At 43.9% G+C, this 13,524-nt stretch overlaps 1 protein-coding gene across 1 annotated transcript; it reads right to left on the bottom strand.

Moving 5' to 3' along the window:
- Positions 1-2,960: 2,960 nt before the first annotated feature.
- Positions 2,961-8,542, bottom strand: zdhhc22 (zDHHC palmitoyltransferase 22). The gene has a single exon (XM_072567953.1). The coding sequence runs from the start codon at positions 8,540-8,542 to the stop codon at positions 7,766-7,768; it is 777 nt and encodes a 258-aa protein (XP_072424054.1). The 3' UTR covers positions 2,961-7,765.
- Positions 8,543-13,524: the final 4,982 nt, after the last annotated feature.

The following is a 13,524-nucleotide window of genomic DNA, read 5'->3' as shown; positions in this document are numbered from 1 at the left end:
CCGGTAATGTAGAAAGTGAAGTCACATGGTGTGCAGGGTGGCAAAAGTGAGGACTACAGATGCTGGAAACCAGTGTCTAGATCAGAGTGGTGCTGGAAAAGCACAGCAGGTCAAGCAGCATCCAAGGAGCAGGAAAATCGATGTTTTGGGCAAAAGCCCTTCATCATGAATAGATGCAAGAAGCCTCCAGAGTGGAGAGATAAATCGGAGGGAGTGGGCGCTGGGTGCTGGGTGCTGTGAAGAAGGTAGCAAAGAGTACAATAGGTGAATGGGGGTGGGGATAGGGGTAATAGGTCGGAGAGGAGGGTGGAGTGGATAGGTGGGAAGGGAGATAGGCTGGTAGGACAGGCCATGGGGACAGTGCTGAGCTGGAAGATTGGAACTGGGGTAAGGTGGGGAGAGGGGAAATGAAGAAACTGGTGAAGTCCACATCGATGCCCTGGGATTGAAGTGTTCCTAGACGGAGGATGAGGGGGAACACTTCAACAAACGCCTCATCTTCTGCCTCGGAACACTTCAATAAACGCATCTTCCGCCTCGGAACACTTCAACCCCAGGGCATCAATGTGGACTTCACTAGTTTCCTAATTTCCCCTCCCCCCACCTTACCCCAGTTCCAACCTTCCAGCTCAGCACTGTCCCCATGACCTGTTCTACCTGTCAATCCCCCTTCCCACCTATCCACTCCACTCTCCCCTCTGGCCTATCACCTCCATCCCCACCCCCATTCATCTATTTTACTCTTTGCTACCTTCTCTCCCCCCTCCACCCCATTTATCTCTCCACCCTGGAGGCCCCCTGCCTCCATTCCTGATGAAGGGCTTTTGCCCCAAACATCGATTTTCCTGCTCCTCGGATGCTGCCTGACCTGCCGTGCTTTTCCAGCACACTGTAATCTAAACTCTGGTATGCAGGGTAGAGAAAGGTGAATAGTTATGTTCCACAGGGATCAGTGTTGTTTGTAATATACATAAATGATCTGGAAAAGGGAATTGGTGGTCTGATCAGTAAGTTTGCGGATGACACGAAGATTGGTAGAGTAGCAGAAAGCATAGGGACTGTCAAAAAATACACGAGAATATAGATAGACTGGAGAGTTGAGTGGAGAAGTGGCAGATGGAATTCAATCCAGACAAATGTGAGGTGATGCATTTTGAGAAGTCCAATTCTAGAGTGAACTATACTGTAAACGGAAGAGCCTTGGGAAAAATTGATGAGCAGAGAGATCTAGGAGTTCAGGTCCATTGTACCCAGAAGGTGGCTGCACAGGTGGATAGAGTGGTCAAGAAGGCATATGGAATGCTTGACTTCATCGGATGGAGTATTGAGTATAACAGCTGGCAAGTCATGTTAAAATTGTACAAGACTTTGGTCCGGCTGCATTTAGAATACTGTGTACAGTCCTGGTCGCCACATTACCAAAAGGATGTGGACGCTTTGGGGAGGGTGCAGAGAAAGTTTACGAGGATGTTGCCTGGTATGGAAGGTGCTAGCTATGAAGAGAGGTTGAGTAGGTTAGGATTGTTTTCATTAGATAAAAGGAGATTGAGGGGGGACCTGATTGAGGTTTACAACATCATGAAGGGTATAGACAGGGTGGATAGAGACAAGCTTTTTCCCAGGGTGAGGGATTCAATAACGAGAGGTCACGCTTTCAAGGTGAGCGTAGAAAAGTTTAACAGGGAGACACGTGACAAGTACTTTTTATTGAGGGCGGTAGGTGCCTGGAGCATGGTGCCAGCAGTGATAGCATAGATAGGCACGATAGATTCATTTAAGGTGTGTCTGGACAGATGCATGAGCAGGTGGGGAGCAGAGCGATACAGATCCTTAGGGATTGGTTGATAGGTTTAGACAGTGGATTTGGATCGGCACAGGCTTGGAGGGATGAAGGGCCTGTTCCTGGGCTATAAATTTTCTTTGTTCTTTGATTCCTAGCCTCTGACAATTTATGTGGCTAGTCAAGTTTAGTTTATGGTCAATGGTATCTCCAAGCATGTGAATAGTGGAAGATTCTCTGATGGTAATGCTGTTGAATGTTAAGGGACAATGGTTAGATTCTGTCATGAATAAGACAGTCATTGCCTGGCATGTGTGTGGAGCAAGTATTCCTCGACACTTGTCAGCCCAAATGTGGATATTCAGCAAGTCTGTCAGCACTTGAAGAGAGAAACAGAGTTAATATTTTGAGTCTGTATGACTGTTATTCAGAACAAAGCACTGTCTCTCTCTGTCCACAAATATTGCCAGAGCTGAAAATGTGTTGCTGGAAAAGCGCAGCAGGTCAGGCAGCATCCAAGGAACAGGAGAATCGACGTTTCGGGCATGAGCCCTTCTTCAGGAATTCCTGAAGAAGGGCTCATGCCTGAAAATTCCTGAAGAAGGGCTCATGCCCGAAACGTCGATTCTCCTGTTCCTTGGATGCTGCCTGACCTGCTGCGCTTTTCCAGCAACACATTTTCAGCTCTGATCTCCAGCATCTGCAGTCCTCACTTTCTCCACAAATATTGCCAGACCTACAAGTTCTCCAGCATTCTTTGTGTTTGTTTCAAAATTTCAGCATCAGCAGTATTTTGCCTTTAAACATGGGCACCTGGACAAGGCCAGCTTCAGTGTCTGAGAAATCACAAATGCTTTTGAATATTGTGCATTTATTAGTAAACATCCTCATTTCTGGCCCTAATGATGGAGGGTACATTTATGAAGCATCTGAAGATGGGTGGGCTCAGGACAGTAGGAACTCCTGCAGAGATGTTCTGGAGCTGAGATGACTGACCTCCAACAACCACAACCATCTTCCCATGTGTCAGGTATGACTGTAACCAGCAGAGAGTTTGCCCCCTGATACCCATCGATTCTAGTTTTACTAGAGTTCCTTGATGCCACACTCTGTCACGTGCAGACAGTGTTTGACCTGATTGTGAGACAGTCTGTTTCATTTCAAGAAATACATATCCAAGTAATTTAATCAAACCACTTTATTCAGTAACAAGAGGAGCACACAGAGGTTACATATAGAAACAGACCATTCAACTGAACCAGTCAATGTCAGTGTTTACCCTTCATTTGAGTAGAAAGCCCTCATCAAATTTACCTCCTGCTCCCATATCCCTCTGTCTCCACCTTGGCTTTAATCTAAAATTATAATCTCAGTGACAGGAATCCCACACTCTACTTCTCCCACAATTAATCCATCTCAGTGGCTTGACCTTCACCTCCTGGAACGTGTGATTCTACCTACCCTGACATACTGATGCAGAGTAAGGTTAAACTGTGGGAAAAATTGAGATCTAAGGAGAAGGTGGGAAGTGGGAGCCCTGGAGATTGCTCCACCATTCAATTGAAATCTTAACTCTACCGCAATCTCAATATTGCAAAAAGCCTAAAGAGAATGTAAGGGAATGACAAAGAAAATGGCATGTAACAATACTGATGAGTAAATTTATAGAAAATAGAAAGAGGTGTTGGGAACATAAGAACAGAAAGAAGGAGACTTGTTAGAGGCCATAAAAGTAAATGTTTGGAGGCAGAAAACATTGTCATGACTCTTATTCTTTTCACAAAAAAAAGGGACAATGCAGACTTTGTCATTAAGGAGGAGTTTAAATATTAAGTGATAAATATAGTTGGAGATGAAACATTAATTAACATCTTTGGAAGTGGCTAAATCTCCAACTTCAGATTAAATGTGTCCTAGGCTTTTGAGGGAAACAAGGAAAGATACTGCAGAAGCTCTGGCATCATTTTCAATTCTCTTACAAACTAGCATGGTGCCAGAAGATTGGAGAAAGTTAAGTTGATTTGTTATTTTAAAAATGGAGGAAAGAATTAGCCCTGTCAGGCCAATCTCAATGGTTCACAAGCCATCATTTAAAAAGGCACAGCTTAATCAAGGACAGCCTTCACAATTTTATTTTAATAACTTTGTTTGGAGGGGTTAGTGAGTGTAGTGAATTTGATGTAAACTCGTATTTTTTGGTTATGGACTGAAATGGGAAAAAGACTGTTTTAAAAGAATGGTTTCAGGATTGTTCCCCTTTGCAGTCGGGAAGTCTGGTTACAGATGGAGCTGGAGCCAAGGAATGGTAACAAGCAGCTGATTTAGTCTGGGCAATGGTAACCCATTCTCAACGACAAAGGCCTTCTACCTGTGAACAACTCTGTAATTGGCTTCCATATAGCTGAACAGCTTGTGGGTGTGGACCTCTGTTAAAAGAAGGAATTGTCCATCTCTTGGCAGCAAATAAAATCACCTCAAGTCTGAGAACAGACTATTTATTTCCTCTGCTCTGTTGCTGTATACTGGCTTTTAACCAGCAAGTCAGAGACATTATAAGCAACACTTCCGTTAAACTGTTTTGCCACTCTAAGCTTCCATGCACAACAATCAGTGTGTTGATGCTGATCCCAGCATTAATCTCTGGTTCCAGAAGTTGGTGGCGCGCACAAGCTTGGGAGATCACATAGAAGAAAAATAAATTATGAGGAAAGCTGATTGTAAATGTGGGCACTTTGCTTTGTAAGCACTTCTGAAAGCAAGTGAAAGTACCTGGATCAGGAAGTTCAACAATCCAGTGAACCATGTGGACAGGGACCACTGAACTGGCTTTTCAGTCCTTCCTTCTGCCCATGACATGCATTTTTTCTATTTGTCTCTGCTGATCTGTATGTGTGGGTAGGGGGAAATCTATAAATGGATTAGTGTTTTTAACTAGTACAATTATATGTTGATTGTTCCTAATTGTTTACCAGTATCTATTAGAATCTATTTATAATAGACAATCATTGTTAAGCATAGAAACAAGATCCCTGCTTACTGTCAATCTGGACCTAAGACAGGTAACTTGAGGAGTTTCACAAACTTAAATCGATATTTTTTGTGATGATGGGGAATAGTGGGGCTTGAGTTCCAGCATGTTACCGCAGTGAGTTGTAACAAAGGTATTTGACTAGGTCTTACATGGCAGACTGATCAGGAAAGTAAACGCTGATGTGATCCAAAAGGGCAGTTTGGATCCAAAGCTGGCTCAGTGCAAGAAGCAAAGCTTAAGATCAATGAAGTTTTTTTTTCATTCTGCTTCCAGTAAGGGTTCCGCAGGGCTCAGCCTTTATTACATGTGTCAGTCATTTTAGTTCTGGTGATTAATATATTTTTAGATGGTACAAAAATTAATTGTGCATTGTGAGTGAAATGCAGGGTAGCAGGGAGATGTCAATGGACAGGTCAGGTAGGCAGGTAACAAATGGAATTCAACCCAGAGAAGTGTGAGGTAATGTATTTGGGGAAGTCAAACAAGGTACAAAAAGAGTAGATGATAATTTCAGGACAGATTGTTCAGAAAATTGAGAAGGAATGAAGGATTTTTTTAATCAGCTCTGACCTAGTATATAAGAGTTCAGAGGTTATGTTGTAACTGTATAAAACACTAGTTAGACCACAGCTAAAATAGTGAATACAGTTGTGATCATTGCATTACAAGATGGAGTGCAGAGATTTATGAGGATGTTACTAGGACTAGAGTGGAGAGCATCAGTGATGAGACAAATTTGGTACACTAGGTTTGTCTTTTGAAGAACAAAGAAGGCTGAAGGAAGATTTAACTGAGGTGGATAAAATAATGGAGGACCTGGATAGGATGGGCCTATCACTGTTAAAGAAGGTATGGAGTGGACAGATGGCAATCATCTTACATGTATTTATATAATACTTGGAAATGCACTTAACTAACAAGAAAAAGCGCTACAAAGCTATGGACTGAGAGCTGGACAGTGGAGTTAGACATCATAGTTTTTTTTATTATTTCTTTACAGGATGTGGACATCACTGGCTGAATCAGCATTTATTGCCCTTCCCTAGTTTCCCTTGAGAAATGCGCAGCATTATACATTGGGGCTAGCACTGCTACCTCACTACGCAAGCGACTCAGGTTCACTCCCAGCCTCAAGTGACCGTGTGGAGTTTGCACATTCTCGCTGTGTCTGCATGGGTTTCCACTGAGTGCTCCAGTTTCCTCCCATAGTTCAATGATATGTCGGTTAAATGCATTGGCCATGCTAAATTGCCCCTTAGTTTATAGGGATGTGCAAGCTGGATGGAATAGCCATAGTAAATGTGGGGTTCCAGAGATAGGGTGGGGTGCCATACAGAGGGCCGAGGAAAACTCAATGGGCTAAATGGTCTCTAGCCAAACTGTCATGATTATATGATTCTATGGATGGTAGAGAGCTGCCTTCTTGTACTGCTACAGTCTATGTGCTGTAGATAAACCTACAGAGTCCTTAGGGACGGAGTTCCAGGATAATGATCCAGCTGCAGTGAAGGAATGGTGATATATTTCCAAGTCAGGATGGTGAGTGGCTTGGAGGGGAACTTGCAGGGGGTGGTGTTCCCATGTATCTGCTGCTCTTGTCCTTCTAGATGGAAGTGGTTGTAGGTTTGGAAGATGGTGTCTGAGGATCTTTGGTGAATTTCTGCAGTGCATCATGCAGCTATTACATACTGATGCTACTGAGTGTCAGCAATAGAGGGAGTGGATGCCTGTGAATATGATGCTAATCAAGCGACTGATTGTCCTGAATGGTGTTAAACATCTTGAGTGTTTTTGGAGCTGCACTCATTCAGGCACATGGGGAGTATTCCATCCCACTCCTGACTTGTGCCTTTTAGAATGTGGACAGGCTTTGGGGAGAGAGAAGGTGAGTTACTCTCACACGGTTCCCAGCAACTAACCTGCCCTTTTTGACAGACACAGACATGATAGCTTAAACAGCTGACTAATATCCTGTCAATTGTGTTTATTTATATGTAACTCCATTAACACTTTCATATTCATATTTAACAAAATACTATCAATCTTGGTGTTGCAAGATCTAAGTGAATTTCAACAGTTCTTCGGAAAAGTGAGTTCCAGATTTACGCTCCCCTTTGTGTGAAGCAGTGCTATCTTAATAGCTTAGCTGCTCTGGATAACCCCACTACTGAGATTAGTGTGTTTCCATCTACACTTCGACATTCTTTGATAGTCTTGATATATAGATAAGAATCCAACTGTTAGCTGCAGACAAAATATCAAATCTACCAAGTGACTCTGTATAGCCGACTCCCAACCCCAGTCCATCTCACCCAACAGGTCTAGCTGAAACCTGTCCTGTCCTGTCACAGCAAGTACAGCATGGAGCTCGGCTACATCTTTACCTGCACTTACAACCATTCCAAGCATTCTCATTTACAACAGCCCTTGGGATATTTGTGTAGTAATCTTACACACTGTGACCTTGCTGAAACACAGCTCTCATACTAGGTACATCCCTCTGATTGGAATACAGCAATGCTCAGTATCACTCCATTTGTACCAGATTGTTAACAATGTTGTGACTGAGGTAAATCAACATACATTCAAAAATAGATGTAATACAACAGGAGAATGAAATCTGTAAGGATGGAGCGATTTGCTAAGCACCCTGCATCAACAATTAGTTTTGTTGAAGTTCAGGGTATTTTGGACAAAGGGATTGTATCTCATTCTTTGTGCAAGATAGCCTGAAAGTAGAATACAGTGGGTTTGGAAAGCATTGGGAATGCTGAGGGAGTCAGGGAATTGGATTTGGGAAGCATTGGGAATGCTGAGAGAATCAGAGAGGTTAGTTGGGAAGCATGGGGAATGCTGAGGGGGTAAGGGAAGTGAATTTGGGAAGCATGGGGATTATTGAGGGGAATCAGGCCCATGGGTTTGGGAAACATGGAGAATGGTAAGGGAGTTAAATTTTACTTGTCCTTTGAGTCCACGGGAACTGTTGGAATTGGGAAGAAAAATCCCAACAACCAACGTTTCCCAAAGACATCCTGAAGATTAACACCCCACGGAGTGCAGCGTACTGCAGGCATCCCTTTCTTCAGATGGTACCAGGTACGACCTCGAGCCACCAGGAGGATCTGTTGGCAGCAGAACCCAGCACAGGTGAGTCCAATTCCCAGCCAGATGTACAACATTAACACAAGGAATAGCTGAAACGATGGGATCATACTGAAGAAGAAATGGAAGAAGGAGAGGGGCAGGAGTGTGAGGAAGGTGAGGGGATTCTCGAAGGAGAGATGATATTCCACGCTCAGGTATGCTACACCCACCACCAAGGAATAGAGACAGACGATTGAGGTGTACCAGCCAAACATCAAGAAGTAACGCATGTTTCTGTTCCCAATGCAGTTTGCAGTGAAGAAGCAATGATGGTCCCTCCGCAGGATAACTTTGCTGCACAACTTACAGAAGTGGCTGCCGGGTTGCAAGGCTTCGCTCTCATCGAGGCTGCTGGTGGATTGAAGGCTCTCAGATGGGTACCACAGGATCAAGAAGTAGTTTCCCAAAACATTTGCTGAGATGAAGAGAAAGAAAATGAAGTGGCAGCCATAGTAAGACCATGGCCGTCTGAAGTCATCAGCAAAGATAGTGGGAATGAAGACGAAACTCTGAAGGATCATTGTGGTGATGGAAACTCCGAGAAAGTATGAGGGAGCTATTGTGTTCAAGATTCTCAGCTTCAGCATCTTAGAACATTCCTTCCTGCAAAAGGAAACAATTACAACAATTGAAGGGACACAGCACTGAGTTAAAAATTAAATCAACACAGTTTCTAAACTGATACTGGAAGTCTTTAATGTCAGGAAAGATTAAGACAAGCTCAGTCAAAGCAGACTTTACAGTTCTTGAGGCTTTAGATAAAAGGCCCATAGAAACCTATAAAACTGTTCTGAAGAAGGGTCATAGGAGCCAAAACATTAGCTCTGATTTCTCTCCACAGATGCTGCTAGACCTGCTGAGTTTTTCTAGCAGTTGCTGATTTTATCCCTGCTTTTATATTCCATTCCCATAGCAATAAACAACAAGATTTGTCTTCCAAATCACTCGCTGTTCCTGCAAACTAATCTTTTGCGATTTATGTATTCTGAAATCTTGATCCTGTTGTACCTCCAAGTTTTGCACACTCTCTCCATTTTGCCTCATCCCACCTGGAAAGTGCACTGATACCCAAGCCTCACTATTGTATGTGTCATCACAAAAGTTAAAGGTTTAATAAAATTACTCAAAGTTCCCAATTTTCCTGTCTGATTAACTCAGGTTAACAGATTCCTTCACTTAACAATAAATTCTATCTATTACAAATAAACTGAATTATCAATATTAGCTCTCTAACTTAAAACTCCACATCTTCTTAATCCCCTACACACATGTTGATGGACAGACAAAAAAATCATAAATATTATGGGTGGCGAAAGGAATATTAGGAGAATACAGTTCAATAGCACCAGTCCACAAGATTCATTGATACGATCTTTTGCTGCTTCTGTTTTCTGATCTTCTCCATTCCAAGTCCCCTCATTTCTTAACTGAAGATATCAGCTGCTGGCACGCTAATTGTTCAGTTTTTCGGTTACTGTCAGAGACAGTAGGTTATTAGAAAATAGTGATAATAGGGAGAACTTCCAAATTTTTGTTAGTTTTCTGCAAAGAAGGTGCAAGGAACTAGCCTAAGAATACAACAGGATGTATTTCAGTTGGAGGCGTGCACAGAAAAATGGCAGATGGAGTTTAATCTGGACAAATGAGCTGGCAGAGGATATGGTGGAGGCTGCTATAATTGCAACATTTAAGAGGCATTTGGATGGGTATTTGAATAGGAAGGGTTTGGAGGGGTATGGGCTGGGTGCTGGCAGGTGGGACTGGATTGGGTTGGGATATCTGATCGGCATGGACTGGTTGGACCGAAGGGTCTGTTTCCATGCTGTATATCTCTATGACTCTATGACTCTAAATGTGAGATGATGTATTTTGGAAGGTCAAGTACAAGATGGAAATTGTACAGTGAATGGCAGAACCCTTAGGAGTATTGATATGTAGAGAGATTTGGGTGTGCAGGTCCACAGATCACTGAAGGTGGTAGCGCAGGTAGATAAGGGAGTAAAAAAGGCCTATGGCATGCTCCCCTTCATTGGAATGGGCATTGAGTATAAGGATAGGCAAGTTATATTGCAGCTTTATAGAACTTTAGTTAGGCCACACTTGGAATATTGCATACAGTTCCGGTCACCACTCTACCAGAAGGATATGGATGCTTTGGAGAGAGTACAGAAAAAGATTAACCAGGATGTTACCTGGTATGGGGGATTTTGGCTATGAAGAAAGATTGGATAGACTGGGTTTGTTTTCATTGGAACACAGGAGGTTGAGGGGCGACCTGATAGAAGTTTATAAGATTGTGGATGGCATGGATAGAGTGAAAAGTATGATGCTTTTTCCGAGGGTGGAGGGGACACAGGTTCAAGGTACGAGGGGGCAAGTTTGAAAGAGATGTTTGAGGTACACTTTTCACACAAAGGGTTGTGAGTGCCTGGACCTGCAGCTTCTTCAGTCATTAGGCGCCTAACTTTCCCTGAAGCACCAGATACTAAAATCTTTCAAGAGTTGACAGATTTACTTAAGGAATACCAAGACCCCAAGCCTCCGTTAATTCCAAGATGCCATCAATTTTACTTGGCAATTCAAGAACCAGGGGAATCGATCATGGGATTTTTGACTGGCAATGGCAGTGGTTTAGCCCTTAATGAGATGCTGAGAGACTGTTTGGAGTGTGGAATTAATGATGTAACTAACCAAAAGCGCCGACTAGCTGAAGCCCAAATGAACTTCAAACAGTTGGCTTTATCATTGGAAAATGCAGCAAGTGGATCACATGAGTTCCAGGTTATTCCAATCGAAGTGGATACCCTCTCCAGTCTGACTGAGCTTAGGAAACACCACTTTAGTGAAGCCAAACATCAGACAAACAGTTTACATTTTCTTCAGGATCCAGGCCAACAATAAAGTTACCTCGGGGGTTCAGCAGTCTTCATTTTCTCGGTGGCAGTCAAAATGGGAGGAGCGGCAGCGAGGACCAGAAGCCTCACGGGAAGGTAAATTTAAAGTAGATAAACTTACCTGGTGTATAGGCAGAGCGCACGCTGAGCAGGAGCAGATAGGGTCTGCTGGGTAAGGAGGCGCTTTATATTTGAGCCATTGCTTTATCTGAAAGACTACACGGGTAGTGTCTCCACCCATCCTCCTCTAACCAAAAGAAAGGGTTCCGTGTGCTGGATTGGTAAAGTGGACTAGTTTTTTTCAGTTTTCAATAGTTTTGTTGGGAATTTAGAATAGTAGGAATGGAAGTTAGGGCAGTTGAATGTTCCTCCAACAAAATGTGGGAGGTAAGGGTTACCACTCGTGTCCCTGCTGACTGTATTTGTAGGACATGCACCAAACTCCAGCTCCTTGAAAACCGCGTTAGGGAACTGGAGCTGGTGCTGGATGAACTTCAGATCATTTGGGAGGCGGAGGGGGTTATTGAGAGGAGTTCCAGGGAGGTAGTCGCACCTCAGGTACAAGAAGATGGAAGATAGGTTACTGTCAGGGGATGGAGAGGAACTGGTAGGCAGTGCAGGTATTCTCTGTGATGGTTCCCCTCAACAAGTATACCATTTTAGATACTGTTGGTGGGGGGGAACTTACCAGGGGTAAGCAATGGGGCATAGGTCTCTGGCACAGTCTGTCCTTGTAGCTCAGAAGGGGTGGAGCGAGATAAGCAGAGCATTAGTCATTGAGGACTCCATAGTTAGGGGGACAGATAGGAGGTCCTGTGGGAACGAGAGAGACTCACGGTTGATGTGTTGCCTCCCAGGTACTAGGATTTGTGATGCCTTTGATCGTGTTTTTGGGATCTTTGAGGGGGAGGGGGAGCAGCCCCAAGTCGTGGTCCACATAGGCACCAATGACATAGGTAGGAAGAGGGATGGGGATTTAAGGCAGAAATTCAGAGAGTAGGGTGGAAGCTTAGAGCTAGAACAAACAGAGTTGCTGTCTCTGGTTTGTTGCCCATGCCATGGAATAGGGAGAGAGGGGAGTTGAACACTTGGCTACAGGGATGGTGGAGGTGGGAGGGTTTTGGATTCCTAGATAATTGGAGCTCTTTCTGGGGTAGATGGGATCTCTACAAACAGGATGGTCTTTGCCTGAACCAGCAGGTACCAATATGGGGGTGGGGGGGCGTGCGAGGGGGCAAATGTCTGCTAATGCTCTTTGGGAGGGTTTAAACCAATTCAGCAGGGGGAACCCAGATTGTAGTTTGAGTATATAGGAAATCGAGAGTAGTGAAGTTCAAAATAAGGTTTCAAGGTTGCAAGAGTGCACTGGCAAGCAAGAAGTTGGTTTGAAGTGTGTCTACTTCAAGGCCAGGAGCATCCAGAATAAGGTGGGTGAACTTGCAGCATCGATTGGTAACTGGGATTTTGAAGTTGTGGCCATTTTGGAGACATGGGTAGAGCAGGGACAGGAATGGTTGTTGCAGGTTCTGGGATTTAGATGTTTCAGTAAGCACAGGGAAGATGGTAAAAGAGGGGGAGGTGTGGCATTGTTAGTTAAGGACAGTATTATGGTTGTAGAAAGGACATTTGAGGACTCATCTACTGAGGTAGTATGGGCTGAGGTTAGAAACAGGAAAGGAGAGGTCACCCTGTTGGGAGTTTTCTATAGGCCTCCAAATAGTTCCAGAGATGTAGAGAAAAGGATAGCAAAGATGATTCTTGGTAGGAATAAGAGTGACAGGATAGTTGTTTTGGGGTCTTTCCAAATATTGACTGGGAATACTATAGTTCAAGTACTTCAGTTTTTGTCCAATGCGTGCAGGAGGGTTTCATGACACAATATGTAGACAAGCCAACAAGCGAGGAAACCATATTAGATTTGGTACTGGGTAATGAACCCAGCCAGCTGTTAGACTTGGAGGTAGGTGAGCACATTGGAATAGTGACCACTCTTCGGTTATATTTACTTTAACGATGGAAAGGGATAGGTATATAACGCAGGGCAAGAAGTATAGCCGGGGGAAGGACAATTATGATGTAATTAAGCAAGATTTAGGATGCATAGGATGGGGAAGGAAACTGCAATGGGATGGGCACAATTGAAATGTGGAGCTTATTCAAGGACAAGCTATTGCATGTCCTTGATAAGTATGTACCTGTCGGGCAGGGAAGATGTTGTCGAGTGATGGGAGCTGTGGTTTACTGAGGAAGTTGAATCTCTTGTCAAGAGGAAGAAGAAGGCTTACGTTAGGATGAGATGTGAGGGTGCTTGAGAGCTACAGGTTAGCCAGGGAAGACCTAAGAGAGAGCTAAGAAGAGCTACGAGGGGACGTGAGAAGTCGGTGGTGGATAGGATCAAGGAAAACTTAAGGCTTTCTATAGCTATGTTAGGATTAGATTCCCTACAGTGTGGAAACAGGCCCTTTGGCCCAACCAGTCCACACTGACCCTCCGAAGAGTAACCCACCCAGACCCATTTCCCACTGACTAATGTACCTAAAACTAAGGTCAATTTAGCATGGCCAATTCACCTGACCTGCATATCTTTGGAATGTGGGAGGGAACCAGAGCATCTGGAGGAAACCCACACAGACACGGGGAGAATGTGCAAACTCCACACAGACAGTCGCCTGAGG

Source organism: Chiloscyllium punctatum, chromosome 4 (assembly GCF_047496795.1).
Source record: "Chiloscyllium punctatum isolate Juve2018m chromosome 4, sChiPun1.3, whole genome shotgun sequence".
Lineage (NCBI taxonomy): Eukaryota > Metazoa > Chordata > Chondrichthyes > Orectolobiformes > Hemiscylliidae > Chiloscyllium > Chiloscyllium punctatum.
Note: the sequence above shows the minus strand (reverse complement) of the source record. Positions and strands in the feature narration are given on the sequence as shown.